The sequence below is a fragment of the Hyperolius riggenbachi genome, chromosome 6, assembly GCF_040937935.1.
Source record: "Hyperolius riggenbachi isolate aHypRig1 chromosome 6, aHypRig1.pri, whole genome shotgun sequence".
Lineage (NCBI taxonomy): Eukaryota > Metazoa > Chordata > Amphibia > Anura > Hyperoliidae > Hyperolius > Hyperolius riggenbachi.
Genome location: NC_090651.1, coordinates 358,343,454 through 358,370,629, shown reverse-complemented (window position 1 = coordinate 358,370,629; position 27,176 = coordinate 358,343,454). Strand labels below are relative to the sequence as shown.

The 27,176-nt window shown below is 47.8% G+C and overlaps 1 protein-coding gene across 1 annotated transcript in view; it reads right to left on the bottom strand.

Moving 5' to 3' along the window:
• Window positions 1-26,535, bottom strand: part of HTR6 (5-hydroxytryptamine receptor 6) — a 52,684-nt gene extending 26,149 nt beyond the window's left edge. Inside the window, exon 1 of the mRNA XM_068241748.1 lies at window positions 25,019-26,535. Within this exon, the coding sequence (XP_068097849.1) occupies window positions 25,019-25,744 (726 nt within the window). The 5' untranslated portion in view covers window positions 25,745-26,535. The remainder of the gene's footprint in view (window positions 1-25,018) is intronic.
• Window positions 26,536-27,176: the final 641 nt, after the last annotated feature.

The following is a 27,176-nucleotide window of genomic DNA, read 5'->3' as shown; positions in this document are numbered from 1 at the left end:
AAATACTTAACTGGGGCTTCCTCCAGCCCCTAGAAGCCGACATTGTCCCACGCAGCATCTCTGCTCGCTGTCGCTGGCCCGGGGTCCCCGCCGGTGCAGAGGCCCGACCTCCTCTACTGCACCTGCGCGAGCACCGCTGTCAATCATGTCCACGTTGTCTGCAGCGTACTGCGCAGGCGCAGTAGAGAAGGTCGGCCTCTGTACCGGCGGGGATCCCGGGCCAGCGGCAGCGAGCGGAGTTGCTGCATGGGACATGTCGGCTTCTAGGGGCTGGAGGAAGCCCCCAGTAAGTATTTCATCGGGCAGCACAATTTGCATTATGTTCCTTTAAGACTAGGTGCACACTTAGCAGAAATGCTAGCGCTGTGGAAAACGCTGCGTTTTTGCTGCTAGTGGAAGTCTATGGGCCGCAGGAAAAACGCATATATAAAACGCATATGCATTTTCAAAAACGCTGGTTTTGTTGCACATTATGCAAAAACGCATCAAAAGCGCACATAATGGTATGCGTTTTTGTATGCATTTTTGTAAAAAAAATGTTTTGCGATGTATTTCCGCTTCCTGTTGCCTCTTATTAATTTGCATAAAATGCAATTGTAAACCGCATAAAAAACACATACAAAACGCATATGCATTTTGTATATGCGAACCGCAAACGTATTAAACCGCAGGCAAAACGCTTGAAAAATGCACCCGCGGTAAAAAAACGTAACGCAAACGCACCAAAGATGGAGTACAAATGCAGCAAGAACACACAACAAATATGCACATGACATAAAACACATGTTATGTGATGTGTGCACCTACCCTAAAGGACACCACAGGTTAAAATAAACGAATGAAATAAACAATTGTATCTATCTTCCTTCTCCTAAAAATGACTTTTTAAGATATTCCACAGTTTTATTTTATATTTAAATCTACTTTTTAAGTTTTTACTGTTTTATTGTTTTTGCTCAATGATACATTCATTGAAGTATGCCAGAGCTAAAATCTATGAACTATTGACCCTTTTTATCTTTTTCCTGCTCTCAGAAGCCATTTTCTGCTAGGAAAGTGTTTTATAGTTCTAATTTCTTATCAGTGAGGGTCACACTGTAGTCTGACTCAGACAGGAACTGCCACTTACATACCTGATGTTTAACTCTTTCAGGCAGAGAAAGAAAAAAAGGAACACAACATAGTTATTTGTGTGCTCGGCACCCATGTCTGTCTCATCTTGTCACGTCACCTCGTGTGTCCTTTAAGTAAAGGTAGCTAGATTATCCCCCCTGAAGTATAGGTTTCCGCCCCTAACTTATTTTCCATGTGCAGCAACCCCCTCCTATTCCTTGTGCAGCCCCCACTTATATGTCTAATGTTCATGTACAGCAGCCCCCTTCACTTCTATACAGGTCCCTTGGGCAGCAGCTCCCTATTTCCATGCGTTGCTCCTTATTTGCAACTTTTGTATTACCTTTGCAGCCTCTTCTTCCATATGCAGCAATCGCTCTTCCATGTCCAGCCGCCCCGCGGCCAGCTGGCGCCCAAGGTCGGGGCATTTGTGGCCATTCCAGAAATGGACTACTAGCCTGCACCCTCCCATATCTCAGTTGATCCAGAGGAAGGGGAAAAACTCTTGCAAGGCTTGGATGAATTGGCCATAAAACGGGAAAAAAATCCTTTCCAAGATGTCTATTAGATAACATTTCCTTTGGAGCCAGAGCCTCCTGTCATACTGCCCCTACCCTTTGCAACTCCTAGCCACACCCAGTCAAGATAGCTTCAACCTTGGAGGCATTTAAATCAAAACTGAAAACCCACCTGATTAGCCTGGCATTTATGATCACATAACATTTTCCCCTGTAACACATCACTATGTACTGATCTCTAAGATAAGCTGATGCGCTTTGGGTCCTATGGGAGAGAAGCACTTTACAAACATTTTGTTGTTGTAGTAATTATACTTGTGGATGTCTATCAATGCAAGGAAAGCATCCAAGCCTCCTTCAAAGGACAAGTGAGGGATATGGAGGTGGCCATATTTATTTCCTTTTAAACAATACCAGTTGCCTAGCAGATCTGCTGATCTATTTGGCTGCAGTACCATCTGAATCACACCAGAAACAAGCATGCAGCTAATCTTGCCAGGTCAGAAACACCTGATCTGCTGCATGCTTGTTCAGGGTCTGTGGCTAAACGAAATAAAGCCAGAGAATCAGCAGGATAGCTGCTTAACCCTCCTGGCGGTATAAAAAAATACGCCAGGAGGCAGCGCGGCAGTTTTTTTTAAATTTTTTTTTTCCTATATCATGTAGCGAGCCCAGGGCTCGCTACATGATAGCCGCTGCTCAGCGGCATCCCCCCGCCCTCTTCGATCGCCTTCGGCGATCTCCGATCAGGAAATCCCGTTCAAAGAACGGGATTTCCTGGAGGGCTTCCCCCGTCGCCATGGCGACGGGCGGGATGACGTCACCGACGTCACTGACGTCGGGACGTCATTGGGAGTCCCGGGCCACCCCTCGGCGCTGCCTGGCACTGATTGGCCAGGCAGCGCACGGGGTCTGGGGGGGGGGGGGGCGCGCGCCGCACCGTATAGCGGCGATCGGGCGCGCGGCGGCGGCGATCGGGGTGCTGGCGCAGCTAGCAAAGTGCTAGCTGCGTCCAGCAAAAAAAAAATTAAACAAATCGGCCCAGCAGGGCCTGAGCGGCACCCTCCGGCGGCTTACCCCGAACTACGTTCGGGGTTACCGCCAAGAAGGTTAAAGGATACCTGAAGTGACATGTGACATGATGAGATAGACGTGTGTATGAACAGTGCCTAGCACACAAATAAGTAGGCTGTGTTCCTTTTTTCCTTTCTCTGCCTGAAAGAGTTAAATATCAGGTATGTAAGTGGCTGACTCAGTCCTGACACAGACAGGAAGTGACTACAGTGTGACCCTTACTGATAAGAAATTCCCCTTTTTATCTCTTTCTTGCTCTCAGAAACCATTTTCTGCTAGGAAAGTGTTTTATAGTTGGAATTTCTTATCAGTGAGGGGCACACTGTAGTCACTTCCTGTCTGAGTCAGGACTGAGTCAGCCACTTCCATACCTGATATTTAACTCTTTCAGGCAGAGAAAGGAAAAAAGGAACACAGCCTAGTTATTTGTGTGCTAGGCACTGTACATACACACGTCTATCTCATCATGTCACTTCGGGTATCCTTTAAAAGGAAATAAATATGGCAGCCTCCATATCCCTCTCGCCTCAGTTGTCCTTTAACCGTAGGTATAGACTTTGCAATAGCTACTTCCTGTGGTAATAAATTCCACACTGTGATCACTCTCACTGTAAAGAACCCTTTCCTAAATAGATGGCAAACCCTTTTTTCCTCCATACGCAGATCATGTCCCCTTCTCCTTTGCCTAGGGACAAAAAAAAAAAACTCATCTGCCGAGCATTTTACTTCGATATAGTGTATCCTATGGCCAGAGCTGGATCATCCACGAGGAAATCATAGGCAGCTACCTAGGGGCTGGAGAGAGTATAGGGGCCTGGTGGATACTAGCCCCCACCAAATCTTACTAAAAAAAAAGCCAGGTGACCATCAGCGGTGAGCAAAAACTGCTATCTAGCCCAGGGCTTCAGTTCTTTTTTATACATTTCTGCCTGCGGCCTCCTGTAAAGTGCAAGTTATCACTACAGCTATAGGTTAGTGAGATGTTTCTAATCCCACTGTGATTATACCAAGTCCTACTGGGAGTATATCCATACATAACTGCCACAACCACTGGCATCAGGAAAGCCCTACTGGGAATGTCTCCATGCATAACTGCCACCAGTGTCGGACTGGGAGCTGGTAAAGCTGAGGAAATCCACTTGCTGGCCAAGCAGCAGTAATCAGGTGTTGCTGCTCACAGTGAGGACTTGCTGCAGGGGAGTGATAACACAGGGTTTCTGCTGCTTGGCCAACAGGTAGATTTCCTCAGTTTTTCCACCTCCCAGTCAGACACCATAGTCCCCAACCGTCCCGTTTTCGTCGGGATTCTCCCGATTTTAGGGGGCTCTCCCGCTATCCCGGTAAGAGCCCCCCAAGTCCCGGGCGGCTGTCAGTATTGACAGCCGCCTGTAGCAGGTCAGGAGGAGAGCAGCGCAGTGGAGGGAAAGCGGTGAGCAGGGGCGGAGAAGGGGGCCATCTCCCCCCCTTCTCTAGAGTGACCATATTTTTGTGGGTCCAACCTGGGACGGGGAGGGGGGCGTGGGGGGCGCGTGTGCGCGCCGCGCCGAAAAGTGGGGAGGACTGAGCGCGCAGCGGCGAAGACTGGGGGGGGGGGGGGGTTAATGGGCGTGGCCATGACATTGTATGGGCGGAGCTAACGTAATGATGTAACAGCGAGGCATAAGAAAGCAGTGTTTACGCCATGATGTGGACAAACGAGACTTTGCATCATGGGTGTGCAGAAACTGTGTGATGCTAATAGTATACCGTAACCACAAAGCAGCAAACATAGCCATCTATGACCATTAAATAATAAATGTAGTAACAGTTACCCCGGACACCAGAAAATAAACGCAATAGGCAACATGTCAGCACAAAATAACCGCAATGCGGGCAACATGTCAGTACAAAATAAACGCAATGCGGGCAACATGTCGGTACAAAATAAACGCAATGCGGGCAAACATTTCACCAGAAAAGAAACGCACTGCGGGCAAACATTTCGCTAGAAAAGAAACGCACTGCGGGCAAACATTTCGCTAGAAAAGAAACAATGCGGGCAAACATTTCACCAGAAAAGAAACGCAACGCGGGCAAACATTTCGCTAGAAAAGAAACAATGCAGGCAAACATTTCCCCAGAAAAGAAACGCAATGCGGGCAAACATTTCACCAGAAAAGAAACAATGCGGGCAAACATTTCGCTAGAAAAGAAACAATGCGGGCAAACATTTCGCTAGAAAAGAAACAATGCGGGCAAACATTTCGCTAGAAAAGAAACAATGCGGGCAAACATTTCGCTAGAAAAGAAACGCAATGCGGGCAAACATTTCGCTAGAAAAGAAACAATGCGGGCAAACATTTCACCAGAAAAGAAACAATGCGGGCAAACATTTCGCTAGAAAAGAAACAATGCGGGCAAACATTTCGCTAGAAAAGAAACGCAATGCGGGCAAACATTTCGCTAGAAAAGAAACAATGCGGGCAAACATTTCACCTGGAAAAGAAACCTAATGCGGGCAAACATTTCACCTGGAAAAGAAAGCAATGATTTACTCACCTGGCAGAAGTGTCCGGCCTCTGGCGCGCTGCTCCGTCCTGGGACCGTCTTGTTCCTCCTGCTCTTCTCTCCCGCGCTGACAGGGCTACGGCAAGATGGCGCCCGAAGCCCTGTATTGGAGACACAAATAGGTCTCCAGTACAGGGCTTCGGCAGCCATCTTGCCGTAGCCCTGCTCGCCTGCCGGTGTCGGAAACAGACACCGGAAGAGGAGGCTGGAGCGGGGCTGCCAGTTCATTGAGGAGAGAGTGGCCAGAGTCCCGAGGCCGGGACGTCCCGCTGCTGAAAGCGGGACGTTTCCCGGGACCTCATTAAGCCTGGGACAGCGGACCCCGAATCCGGGACGTGTCCCGGGCAATCCGGGACGTCTGGTCACTCTACCTTCTCTCACCTTAGGTGCTCTCTCCGTCCCTCGCTCTCTCCTCCGATGTGTGTGTGGCTGACTGGCGGTGGCGCCTGGCAGCGGGCGGGACTTACCTTCCGTGTCGCTCCAAGCGCTGGCCGGAAGTTCTGGTGCCGCAGCCGCTGCTCTGGTCTGGATCAGGCCAGAGTAGTGGCAAATCATCCCGCGCCGGCGACGAGACCAGACGGAGGACACGGAAGGTAAGTTCCGCCCCTCTGCCAGCCACCGCACTTCATTCCGGAGGGGACAGCGAGGGAGGGAGAGCACCTTAAGGTGAGAGAAGGGGGGAGATGGCCCCCCTTCTCCACCGCTGCCCATTGCTCTCCCTCTTCTCTGCTCCCCTCCTGGGGGGGGGGGGGGGGAGACACCTGGCTAACTATTCTGGGGACATATACACCCTGGCTACATATAGTGGGCAAATATACACCCTGGCTACATATACTGGGGACATATACACCCTGGCTACATATAGTGGGCAAATATACACCCTGGCTACATATACTGGTGACATATACACCCTGGCTACATATAGTGGGCAAATATACACCCTGGCTACATATACTGGGGACATATACACCCTGACTACATATACTGGGGACATATACACCCTGGCTACATATACTGGGGACATATACACCCTGGCTACATATACTGGGGACATATACACCCTGGCTACATATAGTGGGCAAATATACACCCTGGCTACATATACTGGGGACATATACACCCTGGCTACATATACTGGGCAAATATACACCCTGGCTACATATACTGGGGACATATACACCCTGGCTACATATACTGGGCAAATATACACCCTGGCTACATATACTGGGCAAATATACACCCTGGCTACATTTACTGGGGACATATACCCCTGGCTACATATACTGGGGACATATACACCTGGCTACATATACTGGGGACATATACACCTGGCTACATATACTGGAGACATATACACCCTGGCTACATATATTGGGGACATATACACCCTGGCTACATATACTGGGCAAATATACACCCTGGCTACATATACTGGGGACATATACACCCTGGCTACATATACTGGGCAAATATACACCCTGGCTACATATACTGGGCAAATATACACCCTGGCTACATATACTGGGCAAATATACACCCTGGCTACATATACTGGGCAAATATACACCCTGGCTACATATACTGGGGAAATATACACCCTGGCTACATATACTGGGGACATATACACCCTGGCTACATATACTGGGCAAATATACACCCTGGCTACATATACTGGGGAAATATACCCCTGGCTACATATACTGGGGACATATACACCTGGCTACATATACTGGGGATATATAAACCCTGGCTACATATACTGGGGACATACAGTGGAGGAAATAATTATTTGACCCCTCACTGATTTTGTAAGTTTGTCCAATGACAAAGAAATGAAAAGTCTCAGAACAGTATCATTTCAATGGTAGGTTTATTTTAACAGTGGCAGATAGCACATCAAAAGGAAAATCGAAAAAATAACCTTAAATAAAAGATAGCAACTGATTTGCATTTCATTGAGTGAAATAAGTTTTTGAACCCCTACCAACCATTAAGAGTTCTGGCTCCCACAGAGTGGTTAGACACTTCTACTCAATTAGTCACCCTCATTAAGGACACCTGTCTTAACTAGTCACCTGTATAAAAGACACTTGTCCACAGAATCAATCAATCAATCAAGCAGACTCCAAACTCTCCAACATGGGAAAGACCAAAGAGCTGTCCAAGGATGTCAGAGACAAAATTGTAGACATGCACAAGGCTGGAATGGGCTACAAAACCATTAGCAAGAAGCTGAGAGAGAAGGTGACAACTGTTGCTGCGATTGTTCGAAAATGGAAGGAGCACACAATGACCATCAATCGACCTAGCTCTGGGGCTCCACGCAAGATCTCACCTCGTGGGGTGTCAATGGTTCTGAGAAAGGTGAAAAAGCATCCTAGAACTACACGGGAGGAGTTAGTGAATGACCTCAAATTAGCAGGGACCACAGTCACCAAGAAAACCATTGGAAACACATTACACCGCAATGGATTAAAATCCTGCAGGGCTCGCAAGGTCCCCCTGCTCAGGAAGGCACATGTGCAGGCCCGTCTGAAGTTTGCCAATGAACACCTGAATGATTCTGTGAGTGACTGGGAGAAGGTGCTGTGGTCTGATGAGACCAAAATAGAGCTCTTTGGCATTAACTCAACTCGCTGTGTTTGGAGGAAGAAAAATGCTGCCTATGACCCCCAAAACACCGTCCCCACCGTCAAGCATGGGGGTGGAAACATTTTGCTTTGGGGGTGTTTTTCTGCTAAGGGCACAGTACAACTTAATCGCATTAACGGGAAAATGGACGGAGCCATGTATCGTGAAATCCTGAACGACAACCTCCTTCCCTCTGCCAGGAAACTGAAAATGGGTCGTGGATGGGTGTTCCAGCACGACAATGACTCAAAACATACAGCAAAGGCAACAAAGGAGTGGCTCAAGAAGAAGCACATTAAGGTCATGGAGTGGCCTAGTAAGTCTCCGGACCTTAATCCAATAGAAAACCTATGGAGGGAGCTCAAGCTCAGAGTTGCACAGAGACAGCCTCGAAACCTTAGGGATTTAGAGATGATCTGCAAAGAGGAGTGGACCAACATTCCTCCTAAAATGTGTGGAAACTTGGTCATCAATTACAAGAAACGTTTGACCTCTGTGCTTGCAAACAAGGGTTTTTCCACTAAGTATTAAGTCTTTTATTGTTAGAGGGTTCAAAAACTTATTTCACTCAATGAAATGCAAATCAGTTGCTATCTTTTATTAAAGGTTATTTTTTCGATTTTCCTTTTGATGTGCTATCTGCCACTGTTAAAATAAACCTACCATTGAAATGAGACTTTTCATTTCTTTGTCATTGGACAAACTTACAAAATCAGTGAGGGGTCAAATATTTATTTCCTCCACTGTATACATCCTGGCTACATATACTGGGGACATATACCCCTGGCTACATATACTGGGGACATATACCCCTGGCTACATATACTGGGGACATATACCTCTGGCTACATATACTGGGCACATATATCCCTGGCTACATATACTGGGGACAACTGGCTGTCATTATGTGCATTTACTGGTGAAAAGCTGTCTCTTATTATGTGCATTTACTGGTGAAAAGCTGTCTCTTATGTGCATTTACTGGTGAAAAGCTGTCTCTTATTATGTGCATTTAGTGGTGAAAAGAGGTCTCTTATGTGCATTTAGTGGTGAAAGGATGTCTTTTATGTGCATTTAGTGGTGAAAAGCTTTCTCTTATGTGCATTTAGTGGTGAAAAGCTTTCTCTTATGTGCATTTAGTGGTGAAAAGCTGTCTCTTATTATGTGCATTTAGTGGTGAAAAGCTGTCTCTTATTATGTGCATTTACTGGTGAAAAGCTGTCTCTCATGTGCATTTACTGCGGAAACACTGTCTCTCATTATGTGCATTTACTTCACACTACTTTTTTTTATGTAACTACATTAGCTAGTACTACATTACAGTTAGCCCCACCCACGGGCAGGGTATATGAGGGATATATTTATTAAAACATATAAGGACATCAATATTAAAAAAAAAAAAAAAATTCTTCAAAAAACTTTATAGTGGGCGTGACTTGGGGGTGTGGTTAGGGTGTGTGTTGGGGGTGTGGTTAGGGGTGTGGCCTGTGTCCAGATTTCTAATTTTAAATTGTTGGGAGGTATGAGGCACTGACTGCCACAACCACTGGCATCAGGAAAGTCCTACTGGGAGTATCTCCATACATAACTGCCACAACCACTGCCATCAGGAAAGCCCTACTGGGAGTATCTCCATACATAACTGCCAGAACCACTGGCATCAGGAAAGCCCTACTGGGATTATCTCCATATATAACTGCCACAACCACTGGCATCAGAAAAATGCCATGCAGAGTGCACCTGAGTGTCACAGTGATAATGCCAGGCTGAGGATTCCTCTCAGTGTATCAATAAGAATAATATACCTTCCAGGCACAGGGCACAGATATGAGGAGGTGGGCACAGGGCACAGATATGAGGAGCTAGGCACAGATATGAGGCGGTAGGCACAGGGCACAGATATATAAGGGGCTAGGCAAAGGGCACCGATATGAGGAGGTGGGCACAGGGCACAGATATGAGGAGCTAGGCACAGATATGAGGAGGTAGGCACAGGGCACAGATATATAAGGGGCTAAGCACAGGGCACAGATATGAGGAGGTAGGCACAGGGCACAGATATAAGGAACTAGGCACAGGGCACAGATATGAGACTTGTGCGCTGATATATGAGGCAGGCAGTACAGAACGAGACTCTGACATGAGGCATAACATGCAGGTCAGGCCACAGAGGATTTCCTGCGACAGCCGATAATGTTATCTGAATGAATGCAGACCCCCTGCTCTCCACCTCCCCTCAGCGATCCGAGCGCTGCCGTCCCCCTCCTGTTCACACATTGATCTTCCATAGATCGCTGTCAGGGTTTCTTGGCCGTGACGGGTTTCCCGCCATGGACGGAGGCAGCGCGTGGCACCCGGGCTTATCGTACACAACATACGCTAGCAGCACACAAGCCATTAGCGGCGTCCGCCTGTTCTACAGCCCAGAGCAAGATGATATCAGGAATTCATTAATGACTCTTGGATGGAAGGGAGAACGCCGGGGGAAGAAGCCTGGAACCTCGCTCCACAATGTAAATTCCATTTCTCAGAACCGTATTACTCCCTCCCGTCAAAGGAATAGCGCGCTTTATAGCGGCGGCATCATTTGTATGTAAAATAAGCCACTTAAAGTGTATCTGGAGGCACAGAAACGTGTCAGCATCGCTCTCCAGGCCGCCTGGCTGAAATCTAATAAGCCGCTTTTATTAGAGAATTATTTCTATGTATCCTTTAAATGTTGGTTCTCAAACTAACTGCTGAATGAAAGTCCTCTGTCTGCCATCCTGGCATTTGCGCCCCCATGTGGTTGCCGGCGTTATAGCAGGTGGGGTACATGTGTGACATCACACACTGGCCCCATGTGCTAAATGCCGGTGTGGTAGCATATTTTGTGACCTATTAGAATTTCCATACTATAGGTCTAGGAGAAAGTTAGGGTTAGGCAGATGGGATGAAAGATTAGTGTTGGGCAGAGGATAGGGAAGGTTAGTGATAGGCAGAGAAAAGGGGAGGTTAATGTTAAGCAGAGGGAATGAGAGGTTAGTGCTGAGCAGAGGAGAGCGGAGGTTAGTGTTAGGCAGAGGAGAGGGGAGGTTAGTGTTAGGCAGAGGAGAGGGGAGGTTAGTGTTGGGCAGAGGAACGGGGAGATTAGTGTTAGGTAGAGGAGAGGGGAGGTTAGTGTTGGGCAGAGGAGAGGGGAGATTAGTGTTAGGCAGAGGAGAGGGGAGGTTAATGTTACGCGGAGGGAATGCGAGATTAGTGTCAGGCAGAGGAGAGGGGAGGTTAGTGCTGAGCAGAGGAGAGGGGAGATTAGTGTTAAAGAGAATCTGTATTGTTAAAATCGCACAAAAGTAAACATACCAGTGCGTTAGGGGACATCTCCTATTACCCTCTGTCACAATTTCGCCGCTCCTCGCCACATTAAAAGTGGTTAAAAACAGTTTTAAAAAGTTTGTTTATAAATAAACAAAATGGCCACCAAAACAGGAAGTAGGTTGATGTACAGTATGTCCACACATAGAAAATACATCCATACACAAGCAGGCTGTATACACCCTTCCTTTTGAATCTCAAGAGATCATTTGTGTGTTTCTTTCCCCCTTCAGCTCTCATCCACTGAAGTGTCAGGCTGTTTCTTCCTGCAGAGTACAGACAGCTCTGCCTGTATGTAATTCCTCAGTATGTGAAAGCCCAGCCAGCTCAGAGGAGGATTTATCCAGCTTGTAAAAGATAAGAGAGAAGCTGTCCTAATCTAAATAATACACAGGCAGTGTGCATAGAGGGGCCTGGAGGGGGTAGATGCATCACAGAACCACAACACTGAAGAACTTGGCAGCCTTCCAGACACAGGCTGACAAGTCTGACAAGAGAGAGATAAGTTGATTTATTACAGAGATGGTGATAGTAGAACGTGCTGCAGAAAGCCAGAACACATTAGAATAGCTTTTGGAACTTGTAGGATGATAAAAAACAGGATGCAATTTTTGTTACGGAGCCTCTTTAAGCAGAGGAGAGCGAAGGTTAATGTTACGCGGAGGAGAGGGGAGGTTAGTGTTAGGCAGAGAAGAGGGGAGGTAAGTGCTGAGCAGAGGAGAGGGGAGGTTAGTGTTAGGCAGAGGAGAGGGTAGATTAGTGTTACGCGAAGGGAATGTGAGATTAGTGTCAGGCAGAGGAGAGGGGAGGTTAGTGCTGAGCAGAGGAGAGCAGAGGTTAGTGTTAGGCAGAGGAGAGGGGAGATTAGTGTTAGGCAGAGGAGAGGGGAGGTTAATGTTGGGCAGAGGAGAGCAGAGGTTAGTGCTGAGCAGAGGAGAGGGGAGGTTAGTGTTAGTCAGAGGACAGGGGAGGTTAATGTTACGAGGAGGGAATGTGAGATTAGTGTCAGGCAGAGGAGAGGGGAGGTTAGTGCTGAGCAGAGGAGAGGGGAGATTAGTGTTAAGCAGAGGAGAGGGGAGGTTAGTGTTAGGCAGAGGAGAGGGGGAGGTTAGTGTTAGGCAGAGGGAATGAGAGATTAGTGTCAGGCAGAGGAGAGAGGAGGTTAGGGTTAGGTAGAGGAGAGCGGAGGTTAGTGTTAGGCAGAGGAGAGCAGAGGTTAGTGTTAGGCAGAGGAGAGGGGAGGTTAGTGTCAGGCCGAGGGAGGGCAGGTTAGTGTGAGGTGGAGGGGAGGAGAGATTAGTGTTAGGCAGAGGAGAGGGGAGGTTAGTGTTAGGCAGAAGGAATGAGAGATTAGTGTTAGGCAGAAGGAATGAGAGATTAGTGTCGGGCAGAGGAGAGGGGAGGTTAATATTAGGCGGAGAGAATGAGAGATTAGTGTTAGGCAGAGGAGAGGGGAGGTTAGTGTTAGGCAGAGGGAGGGTAGGTTAGTGTTAAACAGAGGAGAGAAGAGGTTAGTGTTAACTACAATCAGAGAAAGAACATGTGTGCATCAACCAAGTGAACCTGACAAATCTGGCTTTGCAAATTTGGCCTATTGGCTAATCACGAGACATTGCTCATGCAAATAAGCATTTGCTTTCGCATGCCTAAATATGCAGGGTCAAAACCAAAAACCGCAAAACAATCGCCCTGCGGGAATTAGTTCATGCTATACAGCACTATCCAGGGGCGCCACGAGGAGGCTTCCCATTGCCCCCATACAACCGGGGGGCCGCGGGGGTCCCAGGCACTCTGAGCCAGCCCTGAGCTCCAAAGCTCGGTGCGACGCATGCCTCATTCCTTTCCTTTTCAAATGTGTTGCACCCAAGCTATGCTCAGCAGCAGAACGCAATGGCGTTAAGGTAAGTGCCTGTTTTTAAATATTGGGAGGTGAAAGGTGCGGATGGCTCTCCCCGGCGCTGGCCACGCTTGGGGGGGGGGGGTCGCCTGCGCCGCCCGGCCTCCCCCTCCGGGGTGCTGTTGTGGTTCCCAGGCAGTGAGAGCGCCTGGGACCCCGCGGTCCCTCGGCTGTATGGGGGCATTGGGAAGCCTCCTCGTGGCGCTCCTGGATAGTGCTGTATAGCATGAACTAATTCCCGCAGGGCAACCGCTTTGCGGCATTGGTTCAATGGACCCTATGGATCCATCTGAAAATGGCGCCTGAGAATAATGGCGCATGGTGTTGCCGCTAATCCGTTTGCCACTTATCGCTATTTAACGTTAAAGCCTTATTGTTATTTAACGTTAAAGCCTTATTGTTATTTAGCGTTAACACACAGAACCCTCTCTGTACCTATCCCTAACCCCTAAACACCCCCTGGTGGTGCCTAACCCTAACCACCCCCCTGGTGGTGCCTAACACTAACCACCCCCCTGGTGGTGCCTAACCCTAACCACAGCCCTGGTGGTGCCTAACCCTAACCACCCCCCTGGTGGTGCCTAACACTAACCACCCCCCTGGTGGTGCCTAACCCTAACCACAGCCCTGGTGGTGCCTAACCCTAACCACCCCCCTGGTGGTGCCTAACACTAACCACCCCCTGGTGGTGCCTAACCCTAACCACAGCCCTGGTGGTGCCTAACCCTAACCACCCCCCTGGTGGTGCCTAACACTAACCACCCCCCTGGTGGTGCCTAACCCTAACCACAGCCCTGGTGGTGCCTAACCCTAACCACCCCCCTGGTGGTGCCTAACCCTAACCACCCCCCTGGTGGTGCCTAACCCTAACCACAGCCCTGGTGGTGCCTAACCCTAACCACCCTCCCCGGTGGTGCCTAATCCTAACCTTAACAGTGTTACATTAAATCCATTCACGTTTTGCAGTTAAATAACGTCTGCAGTTTGGCTTATGTAGGGCGCTATTGATAAATAACGTTACTGTGGGCAATAACGTCTGCTGTTTGGCAAATGAACGGCAGTATTGATAAATAACGTTAGTGTTTGCCACTATTGATAAATAACGTTAGTGTGTGCCACTATTGATAAATAACGTTAGTGTGTGCCACTATTGATAAATAACGTTAGTGTGTGCCACTATTGATAAATAACATTAGTGTGTGCCACTATTGATAAATAACGTTAGTGTGTGCCGTTTTTCTTCTTTTTTCCCTGTGCGCCATTATTATGCAGTACTAACGATAAATAGCGATAAGCGTATCTTTTTAATGCGGTGCCATTTTTATGCATAGGCGCTGTGCGCCATTATTCACTGATCCGAGCATTAGTTGGCATGCGAAAGCAAATGCATATTTGCATGAGCATTGCCTCATGAATAGCCAATCAGGCCAAATTTGCTCAGCCAGTTATGTCAGGTGTTCACTTGGTGTTTAATGCACACATTTAATTCTCTGTGCAGAGGTTAGTGTTAGACAGAGGAGAGAGGAGGTTAGTGTTATGCCGAGGGAGGGGAGGTTAGTGTTAGGCAGAGGAGAGGGGAGGTAAGTGTCAGGCAGAGGAGAGGGGAGGTTAGTACTGAGCAGAGGGAATGTGAGATTAGTGTCAGGCAGAGGAGAGGGGATGTTGGTGTTGGGCAGAGGAGAGCGGAGGTTAGTGTTAGGCAGAGGAGAGGGGAGGGTAGTGTCAGGCAGAGGAGAGCGGAGGTTAGTGTTAGGCAGAGGAGAACAGAGGTTAGTGTTAGGCAGAGGAGAGGGGAGGTTAGTGTCAGGCCGAGGGAGGGCAGGTTAGTGTGAGGTGGAGGGGAGGAGAGATTAGTGTTAGGCAGAGGAGAGGGGAGGTTAGTGTTAGGCAGAAGGAATTAGAGATTAGTGTCAGGCAGAGGAGAGGGGAGGTTAATATTAGGCGGAGAGAATGAGAGATTAGTGTTAGGCAGAGGAGAGGGGAGGTTAGTGTTAGGCAGAGGGAGGGCAGGTTAGTGTTAAACAGAGGAGAGAAGAGGTTAGTGTTAGACAGAGGAGAGAGGAGGTTAGTGTTATGCCGAGGGAGGGGAGGTTAGTGTTAGGCAGAGGAGAGGGGAGGTAAGTGTCAGGCAGAGGAGAGGGGAGGTTAGTACTGAGCAGAGGGAATGAGAGATTAGTGTCAGGCAGAGGAGAGGGGATGTTAGTGTTGGGCAGAGGAGAGCGGAGGTTAGTGTTAGGCAGAGGAGAGGGGAGGTTAGTGTTAGGCAGAGGAGAGCGGAGGTTAGTGTTAGGCAGAGGAGAGCGGAGGTTAGTGTTAGGCAGAGGAGAGGGAAGGGTAGTGTTAGGCATAGGAGAAGGAAGGTTAGTGTTAGGCAGAGGAGAGGGGAGGTTAGTGTTAGGCAGAGGAGAGCGGAGGTTAGTGTTAGGCAGAGGAGAGGGGGAGGTTAGTGTTAGGCAGAGGGAATGAGAGATTAGTGTCAGGCAGAGAAGAGAGGAGGTTAGGGTTAGGCAGAGGAGAGCGGAGGTTAGTGTTAGGCAGAGGAGAGCAGAGGTTAGTGTTAGGCAGAGGAGAGGGGAGGTTAGTGTCAGGCCGAGGGAGGGCAGGTTAGTGTGAGGTGGAGGGGAGGAGAGATTAGTGTTAGGCAGAGGAGAGGGGAGGTTAGTGTTAGGCAGAAGGAATGAGAGATTAGTGTCAGGCAGAAGGAATGAGAGATTAGTGTCAGGCAGAGGAGAGGGGAGGTTAATATTAGGCGGAGAGAATGAGAGATTAGTGTTAGGCAGAGGAGAGGGGAGGTTAGTGTTAGGCAGAGGCAGGGCAGGTTAGTGTTAAACAGAGAAGAGAAGAGGTTAGTGTTAGACAGAGGAGAGAGGAGGTTAGTGTTATGCCGAGGGAGGGGAGGTTAGTGTTAGGCAGAGGAGAGGGGAGGTAAGTGTCAGGCAGAGGAGAGGGGAGGTTAGTACTGAGCAGAGGGAATGTGACATTAGTGTCAGGCAGAGGAGAGGGGATGTTAGTGTTGGGCAGAGGAGAGCGGAGGTTAGTGTTAGGCAGAGGAGAGGGGAGGGTAGTGTTAGGCATAGGAGAAGGAAGGTTAGTGGTAGGCAGAGGAGAGGGGAGGTTCGTGTTAGGCAGAGGAGAGCGGAGGTTAGTGTTAGGCAGAGGAAAGGGGAGGTTAGTGCTGAGCAGAGGAGAGGGGAGGTTAGTGCTGAGCAGAGGAGAGGGGAGGTTAGTGCTGAGCAGAGGAGAGAGGAGGTTAGTGTTGGGCAGAGGAGAGGGGAGGTTAGTGTTGGGCAGAGGAGAGCAGAGGTTAGTGTTAGGCAGAGGCAGTGCTGGGCCGAAATTACGCATTAGCGTAATTACGCATCGTAATTCACTACAAATGCACCGTAAGCGTTACGTGTAAGGTTACGGTATTACGCGTAATTAATTACGGTGTTGCGGTGAAACGTGTTGCATTATGGTAAATCTCTCCATTAACACCCCACCGACCCCCCCGCCGCTGCAGTGAGTTTCTGCTAAACACACACGTTAACAGGTTCCTGTTAAAAGAGGAAAACAACGCAACGTCCCACTGCGAACCTAGCCTCAAGGTTCTGACACTGAATTCCATGGCGATATCCTTGGGGGAGAGTACAGGTCCACTTAGAGGTTTTCTAAACTCTGAGCAGATCACTCAATCACCACTGAACTGAGAGGGATATGGAGGCTGCCATATTTATTTCCTTTTAAACAATGCAAATTGCCTGGCTGTCCTGCTGATCCTCTGCCTGTAACACTTCTAGTCATAGACCCTGAACAAGACAAGCATGCAGATCAGGTGCTCTGACTGAAGTGAGACTGGATTAGCTGCATGCTTGTTTCAGGTGTGTGATTCAGACACTAATGTAGCCAAATAGATCCGCAGGTTCCCAGGCAACTGGTGTTGCTTGAAAGGAAATAAATATGGCAGATTCCATATCCCTCTCACTTCAGCTGTCCTTTCAGTTGTGACTTTGGGCCACCACATTATTATGTAGATTTCTTCTCAGTGTTAGAATATTCTGTGCTTGCCATACGCAGTGGGACGCGGCAGAGCCAGAGGAGGAGAGATCTCGGAATCACTTCATCTGTTCCTGCACTTTATTTATAGAAGGCTGACCTTTGGATTCATCAAACATTTACAGGCTTAAAATATTTTTCCCTAATTTATGATTCATAATTACCATTATAATTCACTGACAAAGTCGCCCCAGCTGCGGAGACGTCCGCTCTCCCTTCTTCCTATTTTACACAATGGATGTCATATTAATTGTGTCTTTGTCTTAAAGTGGACCTGAACTCTTGCACAGGACAAAAGTCAAACATAGAGAAATGCACCCTGTATGTATTTAGTGAGTTTAGCCTGTGTAATTCCCCCTCATCTGTGACTAATCACAGCTGTAATTTGATCTCTCAGCTGTGTCAGCTGGCTGCCTTGGTAGAGCAGCTAACTTGTAAGCATGAGATGTTAACCTTATGTTTGCGTCCATGAAAGCAGGAAGTAGACTCACTGCAGATTTATTGCAGGATTTGTATCAGTTGTAATCAGTTCTTTAAAGGTTATTATACCGTTGCTTATCTTTTAGAGCAGAGAGGAAGTTCTGAGTTCAGGTCCGCTTTAAACAGCCAATAAACAGCGAGAGACAGCTTAGTATAAGGTTTTACTGCAGAAAAGTTCAAAGTTCTGCTTTGTTTTATAGCTTAAAAGTTTAGGGGCTCGATTCACAAAGCAGTGATAACCCAGTTAAAGACTTTAGGTGTGATAACCATTTTTATCATGCCTAAACTCAGTTTAGGCATGATAAGTTTAGGCATGATAAGTTTAGGCATGATAAGTTTAGGCATGATAAGTTTAGATAAGTTTAGATCGCGCGCAAAGTCCCGCACGCAAAGCAGCGCCATTAAACTCTATGCAAAGTGCACCAGACTTTGCTAGCGCAAAACTTTTGATCAGCTGTGCACTGCGGTGCTAACCCAGTTGGTGCTTAAACTTATCACGCCTAAAAACTTATCACACCTAAACTTATCATGCCTAAACTTATCACACCTAAACTTATCACACCTAAACTTATCATGCCTAAACAGAGTTTAGGCATGATAAAGGGCTTTTCACTAGCGTGCTAACTGTTAGCACCGCTTTGTGAATCAGGCCCTAGGAGTGTTGTTTTAAAACTGCAACAGAGACACTGGGTAAATCATTCTATAGTAGAAAACAAGTATTGGATATAGTATTCTCACAATCCTAAGGAATGGAGGATGGTAAGGAGAAGTACGTGTGGGGGTGTTGAACACGTTTTTCAAGTTGATTGAAATTTTCCATAGAAAGATACTGTACAAGCCTAACTTAGAGGGGAACTGAAGAGAGAGGTATATGGAGGCTGCCATGTTTATTTCCTTTTAAGCAATACCAGTTGCCTGGCAGCCCGCTTACTTCAGTTCCCCTTTAAAGCGTGCTTTAATTAAGAATGTGTATGACCCTTTAAAGAGGGCATCAGTAATGGCGTAAATATGCCCAACTAATGATGTCCATACACAGTACAATTTTTTTTTCTGATTTCAAGAAATTCTAACAATTAATCAATTTGGTCAGTTAAATATCTCTTAAAATTATTTTCAAGGTACTATACACGTACATTCGATTTTTGCCAAAATCCGTGAAAAGCGACTGAATATGAAGAAAAAGTTGGTTTATCAGTATTTTCTTATACAAAAGACCTTGTACTATTCAATTTCACCCAGATTTTTCCAACATGTCTGATCAGATTTTTTGTGAAAAAACGGAATAATTGTTCTTTTTTTTTCTTGATTGAAAAAAAAGATTATTTTCGATTTTCGCTCTATTTGATTGTTTTGGTCGAATAAACTGTAAAACGTTTCAATTGTGCCATGTATGGGCACCATAACTGCTCAGTGACGGTGGTCAAGCAAATGAAGCAGACACAAACACGCAGTTGAAAGTTTACACAAACCTTCTTCTTCCTCGTTAGGTAACTTTTTCAACTGCTTGTGTGTAGCTACTTTAATAAATTCAATTGTTTGTGGTGCAGCCCTTGGCTTTCTTGGTCCACAATAGTGTGCTTTGCTCCAGGGGCATAACTACAAACCATTGTGCTCCCCCTTGCTTGCACCCCTTCCCTCGCCTCTAATTGGTGGCCCTTACAGCCTGGGGGCCCATCTCCCAGGGACAGTGGTGTAGCGTAGAAGCTCTGGGCCCCAGTGCGAGTTTTACATTGGGCCCCTCTCTATACATAAAAATTGATATGGAGCACCAGAACCTGCCAAGGACAGCTGCAGTGAAGGAGAGGTGTACAGTGTCAATGAGGTGTAGGCTGGGGGAGGAGACAGCTGCAGTGTCAGAGAGGTGTGAGAAGGGGGAGGAGACAGCTGCAGTGTCAGACAGGTGTGAGAAGGGGGAGGAGACAGCTGCAGTGTCAGAGCGGAGTGAGCAGGGGGAGGAGACAGCAGCAGTGTCAGAGAGGTGTAGGCTGGGGAGGAGACAGCTGCAGTGTCAGAGAGGTGTAAGCAGGGGAGGGTACAGCTGCAGTGTCAGAGAGGTGTAAGCAGGGGAGGAGACAGCTGCAGTGTCAGAGAGATGTAAGCAGGGGAGGGAGCAGCTGCAGTATCAGAGAGGTGTAAGCAGGGGAGAGAACAGCTGCAGTGTCAGAGAGGTGTAGGCTGGGGAGGAGACAGCTGCAGTGTCAGAGGTGTGAGCAGGGGGAGGAGACAGCTGCAGTGTCAGAGAGGTGTAGGCTGGGGGAGGAGACAGCTACAGTGTCACAGAGGTGTAGGCTGGGGAGGAGACAGCTGCAGTGTCAGATAGGTGTAAGCAGGGGAGGAGACAGCTGCAGTGTCAGAGAGGTGTAGGCTGGGGGAGGAGACCGCTACAGTGTCACAGTGGTGTAGGCTGGGGAGGAGACAGCTGCAGTGTCAGAGAGGTGTAAGCTGGGGAAGGGGACAGCTGCAGTGTCAGAGAGGTGTAGGCAGGGGGAGGAGACAGCTGCAGTGTCAGAGAGGTAAGCAGGGGAGGAGACAGCTGCATTGTCAGATAGGTGTAAGCAAGGAAGGAGACAGCTGCAGTGTCAGAGAGGTGTAGGCTGGGGGAGGAGACAGCTGCAGTGTCAGAGAGGTGTAAGAAGGGGAGAGGACAGCTGCTGTGTCAGAGAGGTGTAAGCAGGGGAGGGGACAGCTGCAGTGTCAGAGAGGTGTAGGCTGGAGAGGAGACAGCTGCAGTGTCAGATAGGTGTAAGCAGGGGAGGGGACAGCTGCAGTGTCAGAGAGGTGTAAGCAGGGGAGGAGACAGCTGCAGTGTCAGAGAGGTGTAGGCTGGGGGAGGAGACAGCTGCAGTGTCAGAGAGGTGTGAGCAGGGGGAGGAGACAGATGCAATGTCAGAGAGGAGTAGGCTGGGGAAGTGGACAGCTGCAGTGTCAGAGAGGTGTAAGAAGGGGAGGGGACAGCCGCAGTGTCAAAGAGGTGTAAGAAGTGGAGGAGACAGCTGCAGTGTCAGAGAGGTGTAGGCTGGGGAGGAGACAGCTGCAGTGTCAGAGAGGTGTAGGCTGGGGGAGGAGACGGCTGCAATGTCAGAGAGGTGTAGGCTGGGGAGGAGACAGCTGCAATGTCAGAGAGGTGTAGGCTGGGGGAGGGGACAGCTCCAGTGTCAGAGAGGTGTAAGAAGGGGAGGAGACAGCTGCAGTGTCAGAGAGGTGTAGGCTGGGGGAGGAGACAGCTGCAGTATCAGAGAGGTGTAAGCAGGGGAGGGGACAGCTGCAGTGTAAGAGAGGTGTAAGAAGGGGAGGGGACAGCTGCAGTGTCAGAGAGGTGTAAGAAGGGGAGGGGACAGCTGCAATGTCAGAGAAGTGTAGGCTGGGGAGGAGACAGCTGCAGTGTAAGATAGGTGTAAGCAGGGGGGGACAGCTGCAGTGTCAGAGAGTTGTGAGCAGGGGGAGGAGACAGCTGCAGTGTCAGAGAGGTGTAGGCTGGGGGAGGAGACAGCTGCAGTGTCAGATAGGTGTAAGAAGGGGAGGAGACAGCTGCAGTGTCAGAGAGGTGTAGGCTGGGGAGGAGACAGCTGCAGTGTCAGAGAGGTGTGAGCAGGGGGAGGAGACAGCTGCAATGTCAGAGAGGTGTAGGCTGGGGAAGGGGACAGCTGCAGTGTCAGAGAGGTGTAGGCTGGGGGAGGGGACAGCTCCAGTGTCAGAGAGGTGTAAGCAGGGGAGGGGACAGCTGCAGTGTCAAAGAGGTGTAAGAAGGGGAGGGGACAGCTGCAGTGTCAGAGAAGTGTAGGTTGGGGAGGAGAACAGTCTAGGGGCAAGTCTTCTGTGTTAAAAGATTACCAGTTACACCGTAAAACAGTGTTTGCCAAGTTTCACAGATGGGAAATTGGGACATCCTGCAGTGTAAATATTAAGACAAAGGTAGGTTGTGCCCCTCCACACCACCAATCCTGCAGACCATAATGGAGTCACAGACAGAAAGCCAGTCAGACAGAGGACCTCACACACCTAGAACACCAGGAGAAGACCTCCTCTCACACATAGAAAACCAGGAGAAGATATTCTCACTCATCTAGAACACAAGGGGAAGACTTCATCGCTCATCTAGAACACAAGGGGAAGACTTCATCACACATAAAGAACACCAGGAGAAGATTTCCTCACTCATCTAGAACAAAAGGGGAAGACTTCCTTACTCATCTAGAACACAAGGGGAAGACTTCCTCACTCATCTAGAACACAATGGGAAGATTTCCTCACTCATCTAGAACACAAGGGGAAGACTTCATCACACATATAGAACACCAGGAGAAGATGTCCTCACTCATCTAGAACCTAGTTTCTCAACATGCGGTACGCGTACCCCAGGGGGTACTTCTGATGGTTCCAGGGGGTACTTGATATACTTATCCAAGAATAACAAATTTAGAGTTTTAGAAAATTATAATCCTATATAAACACCAAATTAGTATTTTTTCTAATTAAAAGCAACAATAAATGCTTGGAAATTGTTTAGAACCAATTATCATGTACTACGATTAAATATGTATTTGTTAAGGGGTACTTGTGATAATATTTACTATGCCAGGGGGTACTTGGTGAGTACAGGGTTTTATAAGGGGTACATACCAATAAAATGTTGAGAAACACTGATCTAGAACACAATGGTAAGACTTCACCACACATATAGAACACCAGGAGAAGATATCCTCACTCATCTAGAACACAAGGGGAAGACTTCCTCACTCATCTAGAACACAAGGGGAAGACTTCCTCACTCATCTAGAACACAAGGGGAAGACTTCATCACACATATAGAACACCAGGAGAAGATATCCTCACTCATCTAGAACACAAGGGGAAGACTTCCTCACTCTAGAACACAAGGGGAAGACTTCCTCAGTAGAAGGATGATAGGGTGTGTAGAGAATCAGTTTGCAGCTTCAAATGTTGTCAGAAAGCACATTATGTTCGTAGACATTGTAACACACTGCAGATAGTCTACCATCAGTACAAGCACAGAGTAACAGCTTATGCAGTTCATAATAGGGTGGCAGAGATTAGCTCCCTCTGCAGCTAGTTTACTCTCAGCACAGGTGCAAAGTTACAGCTTATACTGTACATACTGGAGGCAGCAGAGATCAGCACACACTGTAGCTAGTTTACTATCAGTACAGGCACAGAGTAACAGCTTATACTGTACATACTGTAGGCAGCAGAGATCTGCACACGCTGCAGCTAGTTTACTGTAAGTACTGGTGACAACTTACATACATAAATACTGGGGGTAGCAGAGATTAGTACACACTGCAGCTAGTTTACTATCAGTACAGATGCAGAGTAACAGCTTATACTGAACATACTGGGGAAGCAGAGGTCAGCACATGTTACAGACAGTTTACTATCAGTACAGACACAGAGTAACATCTTATGCAGTCCATACTGGCGGTAGCAGAGATCACCACACAACGCCGATAGATTACTATCAGTACTGGTGCATGGTAACAGCTTATACTGTACATACTGGAGGTAGCAGAGATCAACACACACTGCAGCTAGCTTACTATCAGTACCGGAACAGAGTAACAGCATATACTGTACATACTGGGGGTAGCAGAGATCAGCACACACTGCAGCTAATTTACTATCAGTGCAGGCACAGAGTAACATCTTATACTGTACATACTGGAAGTAGCAGAGATCAACACACACTGCAGCTAGCATACTATCAGTACCGGAACAAAGTAAAAACATATACTGTCCATACTGGAGGTAGCAGAGATCAGCACACACTGCAGCTAGTTTACTATCAGTACTGGCACAGAGTAACAGCTTATACTGTACATACTGGAGGTAGCAGAGATCAGCACACACTGCAGCTAGCTTACTATCAGTACCGGCACAGATTACCGGTAATAGTTTACACACAGGTACACACAGGTAATGACATGCCAGCATCTTCCCTCAGATCATTACTGGTGTCGGGATTCTTGCTGTGGGAATTCTTCTCTCTTTCATCCCAGTAAGAGCACCGAGGACAGTGAGGCAATGTGTCTCCAACAAGGACAGAAACTGCAACCAAACACCTTTATTTATTGTTGTGGGAAAAGGCTGGCGGTGTGATTTTTTTATTGCAAGCTGCGTCCCTTTTCAGCCAATTCCTTCAGTTCTTATTCCAGGGACAGCACAGGCAATGTTGGCAAACCATTCCAGTGAAGACACAGACTGCAATAAAATCCTAGAAATGGTGTTAAAGCAAACATGAAGCGAAAACAAACTTACGAGATAATGAATTGTATGTGTAGCACAACCTAGAAATAGAACATTAGTAGCAGAAAAAAACCCAACTCATATTGTATTCCAGTACAGGAAAAGTTAAAGGATCACTATCGCGGAAAAAGTAGGCAGTTAAAATCTGACAGAATCGACAGGTTTTGGGCCAGTCCATCTCTTCATGGGAGATTCTCAGGGTTTTCTTTGTTTTCAACAGCATTTCCTGAACAGCAGTTGCAAAGATTAACTGACAAAATAGTGTGCAAGTGATTAGGGAGGCTGGCTGGTATCTTACTATTTTGGCAGTTAAACTGCTGTTCCAAAAAAAGCTGTTGAAAACAAAGAAAACCCTGAGAATCCCCCACGAGGAGATGGACTGGCCCAAAACGATTCTGTCAGATTTTAACTTCCTACTTTTTTTTGCGATAGTGGTCCTTTAAAAAACTTCAGTTGTTATCTATGTAAAAGAGCGTCTCTGAGCTAATTGACCCAACTTTGACAATGCAGTCCTGTTTTCTGAAGCACTTAAACAGCCAAGAAACAGTGAGAGACAGCTTGAGATAAGGTTTTAGTGCAGGAAGCTTCAAAGGATCATTACTTATGCTCTGTTTTGTAGCTTAAAAGACAGAGTGTGGTTTTAAAGTGAAACTGTGACAGTATGATGCAACGTTATAAAAAAAAATCTATATAACTGAAAATAAAAATATTCTATTCATTATCTGTACTACACATACACATTATATCATAAGAGGTTTTTTTCGGGTCAGGTTTGCTTTAAGGTTTCCCCAACGCTAAAATAATACAATTCTGCTGGACTTATACTTTGTCAGTCCCTGTGTCTAAGAACAGAGAATGATGGGCAGCACTGAAAGCTTGGCAGAGGTTCTAGCTTTTTACCATTCAACAGAAAAATATCTGTTTGTTGCTATCTCTGCCACTGTTGGAGAGATCTACCGGCTTCTGTAAGGAGTGGAAGTGAGGGAAATGTAACCGGATAGGGACACAGACAGCAGTAAAACCCAAAAGAGTTAGGCTTGGACTAAAGGAAAGACTTGCACACACAGTTGATGGAAGCTGGATTTGGGTACGGATTGATGGTGCTCACCTGTGTGTGGTCTTCTGAGTTGTTGGCCATGTTGGTGGTGAGTGAGGCCACCTGCACCGCTTGTTTCCTGGCTGCCAGCAAGATCCGACAGTAAGTGAATGAGATGGCCACTGACGGGAGGAAAAAGGTCAAGCAGGATGCAATCAGGGCATAGGGCAAGCTGACCGTGAGTCGACATTGTTTCTCCTCTGACACTGAAGTTAAGTTTGAAGCCTGGACCATAAAGTCCTGCTCGTGCCAACCCAGCTCAATGGGCAGGAAAGAGGCCAAGGCAGCCAGTGTCCACGTGGCCAGGATCAAACCAAGGGCCCGGCAAGACGTCATGCGCAGCTTGTACTTGAGGGGGGAGATGATGAGCAGGTAGCGGTCCAGACTGATGACGCAAAGGTTGAGGATGGACGCACTGCAGCACATCACATCGAAAGAGTACCAAATGCAACAGAATTCTGTGTCCAAGATCCACCTGCCGTAGAGCTCGTTCAGCATGGCCGGGGGCATCACCACCAAACCCACCATGAGGTCCGACATGAAGAGGGACACCAGGAAATAGTTGGAAGTGTTCCTGAGGGACCTTTGGGTGAAGATGAGCAGGATGAGAAGAGAGTTGCCCAAAGTGGTCAACAGAATGATGATACTCAAGAAAACAGCCATCAATACTCTGCGTCCATTGGGTGAAGCTCCATGGCTATATAGTCCGTTCCATTGCTCACCATTGAGTGGCGCCATGAAAGGGTTTCTTAGTCATCCAAGTCCATTGTTGCTACCTCTTTAGGGGTGCAACTAAAGTCATAGCAACCACTATGGGGTCCATAGGCAACAGGAGCCCACTCTGACCCTAACCCATTCACGGTCCTTTTCATTGTTTTGTCCTTTCACCTTGTAGCCTAGAGGTGCTCGTCATTGACACTGCTAGGGTTAGCAACACAGTGCTGTGTCCACTTGTATCCATGGTGGAAGGGGGGGGGGGGGTATCAGCACTCAAGCAGGGTCAGGGACCTCCTCACAATTTTGTTCTGGGGCACAGTGATGTCTAGTTATGGCTCTTCTCCCTTCCCTTGTCCTTTGTCTTCTCCACTCCATCTATCCTCCTAAGCCTTGGCTCTCATCCCTTCCTCATCACTGGCTCCCTCTTATCCTCCATCCACTTAGTTCCCTCCGTCTCCCCTCACACTTTCCCCATCGTGACGCTAATTCCAGCTCTCAGCAGAGTCTTTGTGTCTGGGTGTCTTTTCCTCCAGCCTCCAAAAATAATCTTCTCCAACAGTTCCTCTTCACCATCATTACCTCTCCTCTGACTGTTGCTCGTTAGTTTGTTTTCCTTCCCCCCACCATCACTTCTCCTGGGTGAGCATCTCTCAGAATCCCCCCAGCATGCCCTTCGCAGCATCAGCAGCAAGCAGGCAGAGAGAGAGAGAGAGTAAATCACATGGAAAAGCGTTCTCAGAGGCTGGGATTGTGAGACGTAGAAGTCAGCATAGAATGAAGTGCAGGCAGGAGCCCGGCGACTGACAGAGACATTATGAATAGGAGAATGACGCCTACCTCTCCATCTCAGACCCCCTTCTTCGCCTCCCCCCCACCAGCACCACCACCACCATCACAACCGTCAACCTTTTCTCACAAGGGAGAAACATTATTACCTCTGTAAATCAATGGACCTTTTCACAACCAAGGATCAGGACCAAACATCGATAGACGGTCTAATAGGAATGACACAGGGTGACGAGCTGACATCGAGCGCAGCCTGCCGCGAGCCAATTGTTGACTGTGTAATTGGTATGCGGGAGCGTTCTAGCATGGAGGCCGTCAGTCATCATAACAACAATAGCGTTATTAGTAAATTATCATCGCTTTATAGATTATCTCAGAAACATCAATGAACGAGGCAGATCTTCTCGACGCACAGCGCTCTGCGTAGCGCCTGAATTCGTCACGGCTATTGCAGCAATGATATAGTATGCGCCCCACGAATGGGTAATTCGGGGATGCGGTAATTGCCGGACCCCAAATTACTTCTCCCTCCGATTTGCTACGACTTGGAGTGGGAATAGTATTTAACGCCGCCCGGAATTTCAGCGGCAGCAGGGTGCTGAATGACGGCTCCCTCTGTGCCAAAAAGGTCGGGCGGCGAAAGCGAATGTACGCTCAATAACACTGA